This window comes from Limulus polyphemus, unplaced genomic scaffold, assembly GCF_000517525.1.
Source record: "Limulus polyphemus unplaced genomic scaffold, Limulus_polyphemus-2.1.2 Scaffold2100, whole genome shotgun sequence".
Lineage (NCBI taxonomy): Eukaryota > Metazoa > Arthropoda > Merostomata > Xiphosura > Limulidae > Limulus > Limulus polyphemus.
This window is the reverse complement of record NW_013667710.1, coordinates 142,111-159,332: the sequence shown is the minus strand read 5'-3', so window position 1 is coordinate 159,332 and position 17,222 is coordinate 142,111. Positions and strand designations below refer to the sequence as shown.

The 17,222-nt window shown below is 31.9% G+C and overlaps 1 protein-coding gene across 1 annotated transcript in view; it reads left to right on the top strand.

Annotated features, from left to right (window-relative positions):
- LOC106465947 (forkhead box protein J1-like) overlaps nucleotides 1–16,989 on the top strand; it is a 55,941-nt gene extending 38,952 nt beyond the window's left edge. The window contains exon 3 of the mRNA XM_013926190.2: nucleotides 15,940–16,989. Within this exon, the coding sequence (XP_013781644.1) occupies nucleotides 15,940–16,989 (1,050 nt within the window). The remainder of the gene's footprint in view (nucleotides 1–15,939) is intronic.
- The last annotated feature ends 233 nt before the right edge of the window (nucleotides 16,990–17,222 follow it).

The window sequence follows — 17,222 nt, the reverse complement described above, 5'->3', positions numbered from 1 at the left end:
AATTTTGCAAAATTTATTTATTTCAGTTAGCTATGAAACGTGAGATCAGGGTATACTATGGGGTTAAGGGGGGGTAGTACTTGCCCCGTCTTTTTTTGATGGGCTATATGCTAGTCTAAATATATAGCATAGGCACCATAATGTAAAAGCAACTTTATATCATGACTTGCATGCCAACGAAATAAGGAAGGTATATGACATTATTTTCACTTAGTGACTTTGCCTTGTCATAACTATAATATTACAAGTTCCGAATATATATTAACTGTTTCGTACTGTGCATATGTTTGAAATACATATCGCAATGTTTGAAATCAAAACAAATCTTGCCTTCAGTCATTGTCATACCATAAAAATTACAAACCTTTTTAGTAACATCAATTTTCAAGAAGTTAATAAACAGCAAGTAACACAATTTATTCAGGAACGTTTTCATTATTCCTCGTAAATAGGTGAAAGTATTTTATCAAATAATTTAGCTTTCTCCGCGGTAAAGAGTCAAATAAAAAAAAGTTTCATCTAAAGTGATGGCTTGTTTGATTCTGAGTGCAAAGTTACATAATGGTCTATCTGTGCTATGCTCACTGTGGTTATCAAAACCGGATATTTAGCGGTTATAAACCCTCAAGCTTACAGTTGAGCCAATGAGGAGAGGGAGCTATTATGATGGAATATTGTAGGTTGGTTTACTGTACTTCATATATTTTCTATAATTATAGGTTGGTTTACTGTACTTCAATTATTTTCTATGATTGTAGGTTGGTTTACTGTACTTCAATTATTTTCTATGATTGTAGGTTGGTTTACTGTACTTCAATTAATTTCTATAATTATAGGTTGGTTTACTGTACTTCAATTATTTCCTATGATTGTAGATGGGTTTACTATACTTCAATTATTTTCTATGATTGTAGATGGCTTTACTATACTTGAATTATTTTCTATGATTGTAGATGGGTTTACTATACTTGAATTATTTTCTATGATTGTAGGTTGGTTTACTGCACTTCAATTATTTTCTATAATTGTAGGTTGGTTTACTATACTTGAATTATTTTTTATGATTGTAGATGGGTTTACTATACTTGAATTATTTTCTATGATTGTAGGTTGGTTTACTGCACTTCAATTATTTTCTATGATTGTAGATTGGTTTACTGTACTTCAATTACTTTCTATGATTATTCGTGTTAAATTTTACAAAGTAGGTAAAATGTTGTCAAAAGTTTTATAAAAATAGATTTTAATATTTATGTTCCCTTAAACTAAGTGAAAACACATTCTAGAAATTTTGAAGTGTACGTATTCAACATTACACTTAGTTGTGTAACCGATCTTCAATGTTACGGCTTGGCATGGCCTAGTAGCTAGGCGGGTCGTGGGTTTGAATCCCGTCACCGAACACACTCGCCCTTTCAACCATGTAAGTTGTAATTCCGCAGATATGCTGCTGTGCCATAGGGGGGATTCTCTCTGTGTGTTATTATTTAGCATATTTGCTTTCAGAGCTTCACCTATATAAATGTCAAATGTTGTCCTTTCAACAGCTCACATTTTTGGAAGTAGCTGGTTTGTTCCCCATCGATTCTACTTCTGGTTTTCTTTTTCTGAACCAGTACTTTAAAGCAACAATCGCAAGGCCAAAGTACAAATCCATATTGTAATCCCCGCCTCAAACATTACCTTTTAAAATGAAAAAAAGAGAAAGTGATGCATTTCAGGAGAAACTTTTAATCGAACTAAGATTTTTTTTCTCGTGGAACATGGCAGACGTCGGCTCGATATGTGTTTGTTGTCAACAGCTTCATCCTTACTGCAACGCTGCAATACCCGCCTCTTCGCAAGCCTATGACGTCATAACTTATCGAATTTTCTATAACTTTGCCGATGGCATATTAAATACTTTAAAATCCAGCAGAACAGGGTATGTTTTATTTGCTAAGAGCATGTATACATACACAACACTAATAATAACACTAACTATATCTCTAAGGATAAAATCCAGCTAATTTAGTGTCCATTTCCCTAGCATTAACTTAACTGTAAGCACACAGCGACACATATATATATATATAAAAGAATATATTAGTTCGACAGATTTGCTTTTCTTCTCAGCTTTTGTAAATGTTACTTATCTTCATTATATTCCACGGCTCTGTGATGCAGACATGTAGTTTTTACAATCAGGTGAGGAATACGACTGACTGTAACAGTTACCAAGTGCATTTAAGACAACTGTAAGTTACGCCTTTCATCGTGGTTATATTTTTGTAAGTCCTTGAAAGCTTTGTAGCTATATATGTTTTGTTTTGGGTTTATTTAGGAAAGCACATCTGTCGATTCTGAGAATAGGAGGTAGTTACACATTAGATATAGATAACTCTAAATAAACGGACCACGGAATTGACTTCTTTGAAGTTATATTGTTTTCCAATTGATGTAAACACGTTTGTCAAGTGATCTATAAAAGATACTAACTTTAGTTACTAATATTTATTGAAGTCGTAACAACATGACTCAAAATGTCAATAAGTCTATTCTACAACTAAGTGAATGTGTAGTCTACGTATCTTTGGATATTTAATATATAGAAAATACCCATCTTTTAATCTACAACACATTAAAAGTATTAAAAGTGAAACAACCAAGATTCCTATTTAATATTTCCCCCAGTGTGTGGGCATCGGTAACTTTATGGACTTAAGTGCTAAAATCCGACGTTTTATATCCCAACTAAACATAGCCCAAATAGCCCATTGGGTAGCTTTGGGCTAAGAAAAAAAAACTAGCAATATTTACCCCCCCCCATGGCTCAGCGACAGGTTTGAAGGCATATAACGCTACAAACCAGGTTACGATACCCTTGATGAGCACAGCATAGATAGCCCATTGTGTAGCTTTGCGCTTAACAACAAGTAAACAAAATTGAATACTTAGAATATACCACTAATATTTTATAGTTTATTAAATCTGTACAACAAATGTTTAATCATAACTTATAGAAAATACTAATCCACCCGTTCCCAGTTTATCATACGTGTATCAAATATCTAATCTATAAAAACAAACCAGTTTATTTCCAATTCCTTACATGTATCAACTACAATACATTTTTAGCCGCGGCATATCGGCTCATAGAATGGCTCTGAGTTTTTAAAGTACAAACGTTTACCTCATAGCTCCGTCATCTCTTGACCGATTTGAGATCTAATTACAATTTTGGAGTCAGGAGGTAAAAACCTTTCCATTGATATATTTGAACACGCCCAAGGTCTCATAGATTAATTTACTCTAATTCTGCCTAAAATAATTTCAAGTGCTGCGGCTATTGAGGATTCCCTCTTATTAATCTATAGAAAATAATAATCTTCCTGCCCAAAACATATTAAATTTGCAATGCAATGATTAATGCTGAGCCTAAATAATTATAAAGTTCTTATTTTCAATTTATTAAATTTATAGCAAAGAAAATTAATATACAAACAATAGAAAATACTAACTCTTCTGTCAATTGTTTGTCTGTATAAAACAGGCGTTACTTCTATGCTGAAGCACACATCGAACCTTCAATCTAAACTTTATTATGTTGAATCAAAAATAATTAATTTTCTATCTGTTGAAAAACAAACCAGTTGAGGTTTCATCTATACTCTGTCACTAGTTATCTTCATTTTTCTAGGTTTACCATCGTTATACTTACCAATTACGTAGCAGCTTCTAAAGATTTTACTTTAGACTCTAATGAAATAACATTTATAGATGCTACATTTATAATTTTAATAACATAACGTGTGATTCGGGTACAATTTCAACATTAATGCTCGTGTTGGTAAGCGGGCAAATTAAGCTGTGAATCTACACTACACCTCTTTAAGTGTATCACTTGTATCATTATCCCACACCCCTAAAGCGATGATTTCACACCTTGTCTTATAGAATGTAAATGCAGGTGTTAAACTATTAGAGTGAAAACTCATCTCTGATTCTTGTTTGCGTGGTCAGTGAAAATCAAGAAAGTTTCGTTTCTTACTTTCACGTGCAATAGAAGATTTAAAACTTGTGTAGTTAGTTTGGTGAACCTGAACTGGAAAGTTGTACTGCTCTCAGAATAGTAACAGATTGAACCTTTGATTTTCTACCACTACCTTACTTACAGTGTTTTATTAAATAAAATACTCCTCGTCAGTTTAAGGTAAGAAATAACATTATCTTATCGTAGGTTCTATGTTGCGTAAAATAAGAAAACAATAACAACTGTATTTAATAACGAAATCCGATAATAATTTTGATCAACCTTTCAACAACACCAATTTTCATTTTCTGACATCTTCAAAATCTTTTTGAAATATAAGACTATATTATTGATGGTTTACTCATTAATCTTTTTACTCTTAATATTTTATCCATCTATTATCATTCGTAGTCAGCGTAAAATGTTATAAATGCTTGTACTCATTTTCACCATTACAGCATACCGTTTAAGAAGTTTACACAGTTTGTAATTTATTTATTTCTTAAGGCCAGAGTTTCTTACTTTGTCATGTCTTACAGGCAGAGTTACAACCAACTACTAATCTCTAATGACATATTTTATCAGTTACGTTACAGTGACTTTACTATGAAATAAAACAAAATAATGATTTAATATTAAATTCTGTACTTACGAAGTTTTTTATGTGGCTCATTTTTATGTATGGGGTGTTTTAAGTAGCAATATGTGCTTCGAATCAAAGAAGACGTTCTATAAGTTATATAAAAACATCATCAAATATGTTACATTTCATTAATGTTATAAATAAATATAACATGTTGTACTTTAATTTCTACAAAAACATATTCATAAGTTATGACTCCTGCTACATAAAATCAAGATACTGTGACATAGTCAATACGTTTGTACATATGTGATATATTAATTCATGTTACACAGTGGAATAATTAAAGTAGTTTGGATTCTATTTGTAAGGTATCCTATAGATTTATCATTGTTGCTACAATACCCTCTTACCAGGACATAGCGATAAACTACATAGAATTAATAGCATAAATATTGTTATTTTCTTTGCAAGTTAGAGGTAAACACTTCAGAATTAAGCTCGGTAACAAGTATTTTGTAATTCAGAAGGTTACATGTTTCGTTCGAAGGTCATGTTACCAACAACTTTTATCTCAAAATTCCCCTCGATGTTTGTCTTCTTGGTATCCCGAGCAGACTATATCGTCGCCTTTGAGAAGTATGTGTCATTTAAGATTACTCCATGTGAAGCAGTATAAGTTGTACCTTTTACAAGTGCTGTGTCTTGTAAAATCTATCTGTTTATCAGAGGTATGTTTGCGGACTTGTAATGCTCTAATCCGGGGTGGATCAAGCGCAGATAACCCATTTTGTAGCTTTGCGCTAAAAGCTTTGAAACGTGTTGTAGAAAAATCTTCTAATTTACTATATTCTTAAAGAATGTTATGTATTTTCCAATAAAATAAAAACAAATACACGTATTTTTATATGCATATTTTATATATTGAAATCAAATGTCGTTGACTATTTCTATGTATGCTAATAAAAAGTTGAATATTATATTTTAGAATTAAACTGAAAATAAACATCGAATCATGGATGCAGTAGCTGAAATTCTAATTTGACAAAGAAAACTGTCGCTATAGGCTAGCACAAAGCTTTGAACTCTACTGCTCTAATAAACATTTTACATTGAAAATAGTATGTCTATATAAAATTTAATGCAGCTTATTTTTGAAATTATCTCAAACTTCACGCATTTTATAATCTGCTTAATTGTTAAATATGATTAAGAATGATGCACGTAAAATTCTACAGTACTTCATTTTAGTTCAAACTAGTTTTATTCAATTTTGTCATCTCTAACAAAATTAATATTTTCAACACAATTCAGCATTAAACTGCCGCGTGATTAAACAAGGTTGAAAGTATGTACTATTGTAACATTTCTACTGTATAATTCTGTCTTGCTTGCCAATACGACTAACAAGATCCTATACAACAAAACACATCTCTTAAGTTCTGGTTAATACATAAGAAATGCAACATATTAAAAAAACGAACACGTTCGTATGATAATTATTTAAATAAAAATTATAATTTCTCATAGCTTCGAGGATAGAAATTGATAAAACAGTCATGAAAGTAAACTACCTCAGTGATCCTTTCGAAACTTTCTAAATAATTATAAAACATATTTAATCTAATCTTCTTTGGCCAAATGGTAAATAATTACACAAATGAATTTTCGGGGCCAGCAGTTGATTCAAGATCTTTGAGATCCCACGATAGATTTCAATAAAATAGATATATTTAATGTTTTTCACCACACATATTTTGTTTAAAATGTTTTAATTTTTTTAACTTTTGTTAGCATATTTTACTCCAGTAGTTATTCAGAAACCATTGTAATACAATTACTTCTAGAGCTCTTAAGAAACGTAAAATTATGTAATGCAAACAAGCTATTCTGACCAATTTTATTGCCAAAGTTCGATAGAATGCAAGGCAAACATTTTTACAGGGGCTGAAAAAATTATATGACTGTTACAATAATAGTGCACCTCAAAAGACCCAGAAACTCAGATGCTGTTGAATAGTTGACTATTTTTTTTATTCTTTAATCCTGAAGAAGAATGGTCAACTCTTTGGAAGTGCTTGAGTTTCTGAGTCTTTTGATATATACATACTCGATTTTTTGGGTGGCTGCTACATATTGGTCTCAAATGTAATAATTAGCCACATTAAACGAGTGTTACTATGTAATTACATGCGTTTAACCTTGTTTTTATTAAACTAGTGTTATTATCTAATTACATGTATACATGAAATGTCCAAGCGTCATTAAAGTTCAAATATTATAAAAATGAACAAAGGCGATTTGCTAGTGTTTTCGTTAAAATTTTAAAGAACAGTTGAAGGTAAAAGTTTTTTTTTTCATAATCTTGCTGTCAAAATAGTATATACATCGTACCCATGGCGTTTAACCTACTGTGTGAATGAACAATATAATCTACTACAAAAGAAACTTACAAGTTATGATATGATTAAAATCTTCCAAAATAAGCGTTGTTTAGTGAAACGGTATTATTGCAATTTATCATAAGTTTAAGTCCGCCACCTTTTTCTCTGATGAATTTTTCATGAGGCACTTGAATTAATTATATGTGGCATAAGTTTTCTTCAGTTTTTGATTAGGAAATGCTAGGATTACTACTGTTTAATCACATAAACTTAAATCGTTTTATCGGAAACCTCTATCAGTGAAAGTAATTTTTTCGCATTGTTTAATCCAATCTCTTTTTTTTTTCAGCACATGGACGCAAGCATAGCTAGCTATTTCATTCTTATCGATTTTCCTCAGAACGTAATTTAAAAGGGAGATAAAATTTATTTCAGCGTTACAGTTCCTTGGCTCATCCATTTCATAGTTGGTTCCACGAACTGTAACTTCTAAATGAATTTATTTCATTCAGATGATTACAGAGAATCAATTCTGTGAACACAGAAAATCGAAATTTGAGACCAGGTTAGCAGTTGTACTACAAAATAATGAAACATACGTCTTTAAGTTATTCGTGAAATATTTATCTTAGAAGAAATAAAGATATCATACACCTGTTTGTTCATAATTGAGTGTTGTATCTTCTCATACTCTTAATTACATTAAGAAGAGATTAATGATACTTAGTGTAGTTTTTGCTTGATTCTATCTTTGTTAAAGTATTAAGATTATTACGTTTTCTCACTAAAACTAATATTCAGATATTACTGACTTTCTAGCTTTTCAAAATGGTTAGTTAATACGTATTAGGTCACACGGAATAACTGGATAATAAAACTCGTATTTATAATCATGTGAGAACTTCAGTCTCAAGCAGTATCACCCATCATTAACCTAACTAGATTTCTGTGCCTCCCCCGAGCCTAAACGGTAAGTCAGTAATACACACTTGACACAGTGAATAAGTCAGTAATACACGCTTGACACAGTGAATAAGTCAGTGATATACGCTTGAAAACGTAAATAAGTCAGTAATATACGCTTGACACAGTGAATAAGTCAGTAATATATGCTTGACACAGTGAATAAGTGAGTAATATATGCTTGGGTTACGACACTCGTGATGGCAAAGCACAGATAGCTTATTTATGCTTAAACATAAACAAATAAGGTTATTGAAAAGTAAATGTTAAACAATGTACTATTTATGCTCTTTGAAGTAGAATTTGGTTTAGTACAGTTTTCGTTTTCACTCACAACTTTAAAATATATCATTAACTGTGTTATAAATATCGTATGTAAAATGTACATAGTTTTTAACTTGTGAAGAAGGCCATTTAAATTTCATTCCAAAAAGTCAGTTGATTATTCATGAGGGATACTGGAGTGTTTATTTCTTTGATATTAGAACTGAATACGCTCGACCTTTGTTTTTGACATGTCCACAGCTATGACTAACATTTTAGCATGACAAAATTGTCATTAATATTAAATAATATAATAGAATGGTCTTCATAGAATGAGGTAACATGATTTCTAATCCTTTGTAAAGTTTCACAAATACTGAATTACAAGGAAATCGAAGTTCTTATGAGCTTTTTTTAAGATAGTTTACATTATCAGTATTAATAAATACACTACCTTTCATACATTAGTCGTATGAATAAATACACTACTTTCCATACATTAGCAGTATGAATAAATACACTACCTTCCATACATTAGCAGCATGAATAAATACACTACCTTCCATACATTAGCCGTATGAATAAATACACTACCTTCCATACATTAGCCGTATGAATAAATACACTACCTTCCATACATTAGCCGTATGAATAAATACACTACCTTCTATTCCACGTGCAATAGCAAGAGTACAAAATTTATTTTTGACAGTTTTAGCCCAATACACAATGTTCGCTAATACTGATAAAATCTATAATGTGTTTGACATACATTTCCTTTTAAGATAACAACGAAACACATGCCACTGTAATTAAAACATCAGTGTAACTGTGTTACTTGTTTTAGTCTTCTCGGACATTTGTGTACAAAATATCACCTACGAGACATGCAATTTATGCACGCTTGAGTGGTTGAAAAATAAAATAAAAAGAGCGCAACGTAAATTAAACAATAATAGGAACTATTATCCTACAAGAAAAACATATAATCATCAGAATTAAAAAAACGAGAATAGACAGCAAGGGCCTAACAAACTGAATTAAAAGATAAGAAATGTGACAAATTTAAACAAAGCTGGTGCAGCATTTACTTGACATTAGGAAGCACAATAAAAGAAGAGAACTTTAAAACCAGAATAAAAATTTACAACTACTTCTGATATATTGGTAAAAATAAAATCAAAAGGCTTTTAAAATTAAGTTTTGAACACGTGCTCTCTTGGCTAGCTTTTTTGTTGTTGCTGTTCGCCTTCTCTCTAGATCAAAAGATTAACAAATGCAAAGTTACAGAGATCATCCAAGGATGTGTAAACTTAAGAAGTTACCCTCAGGGCGTACAAAGTATGTAATAAAAATGTTTATGTTACGTATAATGATGAACTTACCCGAATATCTTGAAGCGTGGACAAATACGTAATTGAAAATAACAAGGTAACTGGATGCATGATCTGATGTAGATTAATTCAGGGCTTGACGGAAGTGAAAGGCAAATCTATTTATGTATTTAAAAGTAATGACTTTTTTTTTGTCTTACGAAATGCTCATTAAATGCCAGACTTAAGTAATTCTTAAACAATAATCCTCTAGTTAATCATTTCGAATGTGGCATTGACGAGAGTGAATGCATATAACAGTTTCATTAACAGCTACGGATTATAATTCATAGTCTCATATAGTTAATAAACCTCATATAGCTTAGATAATTAACATTTCTTTCATTAAAAAACAGTATCAAATACTGTTACAGTTAAGTTTGATTAAAAGGAACCAACGAAAATTTGCTCTAAACGTATTCATTCTCAGTTTTCTTTAATACAAAACACTAAGATTATTGGACGATTAGTGTACGAAACTATAAATGCTTTAAGCATATAACCCAATTTTATTTTGAAGACATAGATCTAATTGTGTTTAAGAGTAGGAACTTGATCTGTTGTTATGTTTGATAAAGTAAAAAATATCTTTTAAAACGTATGAATCAAATTTCATTTCAAAAGTTTGAACTTTTGTATACGAAACAACAGTTCTTTTAAGGGCGTAAACAAAAAGTTTTCAATGTGCGAATTTAAGTATGTTTTTTATCATGAAACACTAAGCTGCTTTTACGTATGTGAGCCTAATCCTTAACCAATACACAGTATTGGAAATAAACGTGAAAAGTTACTGGTGATACTGGAGTCACGAGCAACTAGAAGTTGCAACTACTGGTCATTTATCATTAGTACAAAACATTGTTAAAGAAATTTAAAAGAAAATTTAATAATGGCTATAAAACACTAGTACTTTGTATTTGGCCCCTCTCCCCGATGGGAAAGCGGTAAGTTTACGGACTTATAGTGCTAAAATCCGGAATTATATTACCCACGATGGACATAGCGGATATCTCAATGTGGCTTTGCTCTAAAATCAAACAACAACAACTTTGTATTTGTTTTAAACAAAACAGTACACCTTGTTCTTATACTGTCTCAAGTTTATCAATGTATGATTACGGAAAAGTGCTCTAAATGTCCTTCATTCCTCTCCACAATTCAATCAAGTTGTTTAGTTGTTATTTAACCTCCTCTGTTTCCATATAACTCTATACAGCCTTAAATAATATTCATACCGTGACTATATTCAGGCAAAGCTATGGATACGAGTGTTGCTATACAACCAGTTACAACTTATAAACGTTAGAGATTCCCTTAGCAAATATATAATAATGATGACTAGATGACTAATCAGATCGAGTTCTGAGTGACATCATAAAATAGGCATGTCTTACTCTAGTGATTAACATGCCTGTCTGTGTAAGAGAAGATTCAAGTTTCGAGCATATAGAATAGCTGGACAAATGTATACATATGCATAAGACCAACACCTTTTTTATAGTCTATTATATAATATGTTATAATTCCAACTTTCAATAGCATTTATTGTCTTATACCAAACCAAAGTTTTGCTGTTTGAAATAAAGTATTTTATTAAATATAGAACTCGATAACTTGGATAGACACACCCACACATACACACAATCTTCTGAATTTGTTAGTACATAACAACACGTTACTAGAATTAAAATTGTTTTCTTCTCATATGTAGTAATAACAATACTGTAAGTTTACATTCAAGTCAAATGTGATATTTGAAGATAACATGTCTTTACAACTTTCTGGTTGTAGCTTACTCACAGTAGAATCGCATAGTCATAGTTTTAACATGTATTTTAGTAACGCTCTTTCATTGTGAAAAATAGATAGCACTTTACAGCTTTCGGTGGCAGAGTTTGTTTACAAGTACAGATTGGTTATTTATTTTTATTGCTTTTTAAAACTATGAACGTTTGTCATTTCCAAAATATTTTCCCCAAAGAAAATGTTCATTTGTTATTTACTAATTTATTATCATTACTTTTGTTTCGAAAACAAGTATGTTAGATCTACCACTATGTTAACAACTACAATAAAGGACTGTTTTGAATTTAGACTTTATTAATTTAGATCTGATTCATGTTGTAAAATAACACGAATGCAGTGTTTAGTTCGGGTCTTGTAATTCAACATTTTGAGTAGTCTTCAACACATTTCTTTAGGCCTGGTGTTTAACGCAGTTGACTCACAATCTGCGAGTCGTGGGTTCGGAACCCATCATCGAACATGCTCGCTCTTTCAGACGTGAGAGCGTTATAATGTGATGGTTAATCCATCTATACGTTGGTAAAAATTAGCCCAAGACTTAGCGGTTGATAGTGTTGGCTAGCTACCTTCCCTATCTCTTCAAAAATAGGGACGGCTGGCAGATAACTTTCGAGTAGTTTAGCAGTAAAGAAACAAAATTTTTAAGAAGCCATAGAAGTTTCATAGTCGCCAATCTAAAATCGTTTTTTAAACTAATTTAACATATTTTCTTTTCTCAAAAGGTTATATGGTGATAACTGTACTTTTAAGTCATGTCAGTCTTCCATTTTGATATTTCTTAACACGATGTTCAGGTTGATTATTTCTTAGCTCTTAGAATAAGCTGTAAAATATTCGAAACACAGCTCACCCATTCAACGCCCTAGGAAGAAATGGGGGTTCCCGCGGATGATATAGGAGGCTCAAATCCAAATACGGGGGGGGGGGGTAAGGGTACAGGTTTGGTGACTAAAAGACTAAAGTAAATATAAAATACGTAAATCTTCTTTAAAGTGTATTGTGGTATAAGTTATTTGTATTTCAACTCAGAAGTAAGGAGGTCAAACTTTCAAAAGTGTCTTTAATCATTGTTACCAACAAGTCACAATTAAATGTACTTTAATACTTGTTTCTAATATTATAAACTGTAGTTTTTTATTATGTTTTCAGATTTGTATTTATTGATCAAATGCTATCTATTTTTTAATTTGCTTATCAATTCGTGTTGTGCTAAAAGTCTAGTTTTTACGGCGCTATTTAATAACTGTGTGAGCACAATGAAACCTGGTTTGTAAGTGCTCTATCTGTGTATAAGAACGACATTTGCAAACAATAGATACTTTTTTTCAAAGCCTTCCATCTTTTTCATTATTGATTTGTCCGTGGTCCGAATTTCTCAAAAGTGGTTATTATCGCGATATATGTCTATATACATGTTTCTGTATTCTCGCTTTTAACGTTTATTCAGTAGTTTTTTTTTTAACTCTTTTTTTTTTCGTTTTTATTTGTTCCCACACTGGAACAAAATGTAAATGAATGTAAAAATCCATTACTTAATGGTTATACATACATAAATAAATGCTACACTTCATTGTGTTGGGTAGATGAATTTAAGTAATGCTACATAAAACATAGTTATAATGTTTCGGGCAAGTTGAAACGTGCATACATATATGTATATATACACCTAGCGAGATTTTATAGACCTGTACAAATTGCTATATCGATCGGGTATAAAACGAAAACTAGAACTAAAGATGACTTACTTGAATATAATTTTCTCTAACAATGTCAGCATATGTCGCACTTCTCGATCAACAATCAAACTTTCAGACTCCCTGGACTAAACTGAGCACTTACTTTTAATAAATAGTGGTCTTTTTTATATGAATGAATCTGGTGAATTTAAGCACAGTACAATGCAGAACCCTGACATATAAACATATAAGCATTGATAGTCTATGATTAAGTGACTTTATTTGTTAGTAAAAGAAAGTTCTGTAAATTTAGAGTCGAAATTTTTTTTTAGTTTAACTAAAAAAATGTTTTCTAGTGATTTTTTCTAAAAAAAGCATAATAAGATTTATATGTTTCATGAAGTCAGTAAACTTGAAGTTCAGTTGTATGTACTTAAAAGGAAAATTCACAGAATATCATAATTTGTTAAATATAATGCACCTATATGTTTCTCAATACGTTTTTATCTTGAAAAAAAATTATTCTGTTAGTACTACTCTGTCCTCTATCTTTCTTTGACATTTTTTGCATGATATGTTTATCAGAAATGTTGTTGTCGTCAGGGAGATTATGCTAAAACTTCATTTCAAAAAGTTATTAGAAAAAGGCAAATCGACTTTAGTATATTGGGTCTTCAAATAATGTCTGGTAAACCACAATGTGTATTGGAGTACTTAATATATCCTAATTGTTTTAAAATCATTTTGTGAGAAGAAGTAGTTTGTAGCATCTTTGTTTATATGTGAGCCTGTTGCTTATCATCATTCCAACATCAAATTGATCTTTTACTTAACAAGAAAATAATTGGGCCAATAAAATTGCCTGATAATCAATCAGATTTTCACCCAAAACCTTGTTGGTTATTTAAAGATTGATGAAATAACATTCAGTATTAAAGGGTACGATTATATCTCTATGTGATATTTAGTACTAAGGATATAATTATATTTTCTCTATGTGATATTCAGTACTACAGGATATGATTATATCTTTATTTGGTTATTAGATTGCGCCAGGTGGTTAGGGCGCTTGACTCGCAATCTGAGGGTCGCGGGTTCAAATCCCCGTCTCACCAAACATGCTGGCCCTTTCAGCCTTGGGGGGCGTTATAATGTGACGATCAATTCCACTATTTCTTTGTAAAAGAGTATCCCAAGTGTTGGCGGTGGGCGGTGATGACTAGCTGCATTCCCTCTAGTCTTTCACTGCTAAATTAGGACGGCCTGCGCAGATAGTCCGCGTGTAGCTTTGCGTGAAATTGAAAACAAACCAAATCAAACCGAGCAAGTCATTCTACATTACTTAAATAGTTAAGTAATGATCTTAAAGCGCTAATCAATATTTCATCTTTACAACACTAGCATATTCAAAAAGATGTATGAAGCTTAATATATATTTCTATAATATTTTATTAGTTTTGATGGTGTTAACACTGCACTGTTAGATTTCGCTATTTACACTTTATTGTAAGAAGTCCATACATTTTCTATTAATTATTTTACTTTTTCATTGTATAAAAAAGTCATACCTTTGTGAAAAGAGGGGGGCAAATAACTAGTGAATAATCGCTACAGTTAATTAAAACATAAGTATAGTTTTTGATCTATTGTGTTTCAATATCGTAAAGCTAGCTTGTTAGTCTTAATTTATGAGACTAAGTTTATAGATTAGTAAATCAACCTAGTATTTACCAGTAACTGTTAAATAATTATGCACGGTATTAGATGCCGAAACGGCTATGTTTTTAATGTTTTCTGTAGTCATGGCTGAGTGCAATAGCAGTATCCTAATTTATTTATTTTTTTAACATATGTATTCAAATACTTTAGAATTAAAGAATCCCGTAGATTTAAATTTCAAGTATGGCAAATAACTGATTTTGGAGTTATTCTAATTATCTAAAAATTTACAACTTAGCTCACAATTTTAATACACAGTATTTCCATTCTACAACGCTACTACATAATTTAAAATAACTGGTAGCAAAACCAATATCAAGATTTGTATATTTCTTATCTGCTGTCAACTGAATAAGGCGTTTAATAATCACAAGAATTACGAAGGATAATCAACCAATAATAGAGCCATTTACCATTCCTAAAAATATTAAAATAGTCAACGATCAACGTTGTATAATATACAATTAAAAGTTTATTTAAAAACCGATCAACGGTCGTGAAAAAAGCACTCTACATGTTTCGACGTCGTTCAAGTCATCGTCATAAGTGTGAAAAACAAATGCCGTGTAACATATAAATACAAATATGTAAGCTAGTAGTATTTATACAAGTTCCCTTAAATTTTATCATCTACCATACTTCTACAAGTTAACCCCATTTTTAACAATGTAACCCTAAAGTTTAATTTTTTTTACTGTTTGACCTTGCTGGTATAAGATGGAAACAATGCCAGAATCTTATCTTTCCAGGTTTTTGTGTACATATTGTTACTGAAGACCTATGGAATGAGTTGACATTGGCAGTAGTGGAAGCCAGATATTTTCGGGAGTTTAAGAGGGAAATCGATGATTTTCTTAAAAATAAAGGGTGGGTTTAAGTTTTTACTTTTCTCAAGGGTGGATGTGGGAGGAGAACCTTGAAGGATCAAATAGTCCCTTGTTGTCCGTATATGTTATGTTACCAGCAAAACGATCGTTTATATTAACAGAAAAGCAGCTCGCAATATTAAGTTACAACTTTGTATGGACATAATCCAAGATCATGAGTTGTAAATTGGGTATTTAATTTTAAAACAGTTAATGTTTTCTTGGCAGTGAGTGCATTTTAAGATGTTTGCGAAGTTTAAAAAATTCATTTTGTTATGCTTTTATATTTTCAGAATTCCATTCGTCATAATCTTTCACTGAACAAAAGTTTTATCAAAGTTCCTCGGAGTAAAGATGAACCAGGTAAAGGAGGATTTTGGAAATTGGATCCTAATTACGCCAAATCACTGGTCGATGGCGTCTTCAAAAAACGTCGTCCTGCACAAAAGCAGCCTAATAGTGGATTTCCAAAAAAGATTCGAAAAGAGAGAAACACAAAAATTCCAATTGAGAACAGAAATCAGTTGGTATCAGACATCATTCAGGACACCCCTCCAGGATCAGCAGGGTCGAATGCTTGTATGAATGGAGAGCTTCATAGTATTGTTGACAGCTTAGGACGTTTAACAGATGTAGCCCCAAAGAAGCTTTCTTCGGTTTTAAACATGGAAACAATCAACTATACCCTCACTATACCGGATGACCCCGTTGTTTCAGACAGTAATTCTATCAGTATTGTTCCTCATAACCAGGAAAAAGAAGAGTTTTACAGTTTAGAGGATGGTCTGCAAGATAATTTAAATGTTCTTTTGAACTACCCATACACCGAATTGGAAGCACTTCAGAAGCTTCAATCTTCAGAAGAGGCGACAACCGGAAGTCAGTCTAACACATTGATGTCTCCTTCTCCTCTCCTTCTGGAACATGATTTCTTTCCTACCGATACAAACGACTCACCCCTTCCCAATGACTTAGATCTATCGTCTTCTTCTGCAACAGACACCCTACAGTTTCCCGATCAGGGTGCAAATCTCCTTTCTTCCGATTGGTGGTCTGGCTTCCAGCAAACTCAAAACGACCTTCTTTGTCTGACGCCATCTTTGCTCAACTTTTCGTTGCCGTCCTCATCTTCATCTAACCCTAGTCACCTCGGCGATAATTCTAGCACCCTCTACTCATCAGTGCTGACTCTACCTGCAAGTCCTTCAGGCGCTGGATTTGACCAGCAGATAGCGGTACAAGAAACGGGTAACCAGCCGTGGGTCGACTGCAAAGCTGCTCTTGAAGCTGCTGCTCTTGACCTGGAGAGTTTTAATGACTTTGATACCAGTCATGTTTTTTAATGCGTGCTTCTGGAGTTATTATAAAATTGTTAGTGTGTTTTGTAAATTTATGATCTGATCATAATAGTCTTACATTAATGATTAAGTCGCCTATAAATGAGAATTGTTCAAGACATTGCGTAGCTAGGTGTAAATAGTATGAACTACCCAGTCTAACGGTTCTCTATGAGCTTCTGTATAGTTCAAATCAAGTTTGACTCCAAAGTTTGTGAATGATACATATTAGCAAGGTA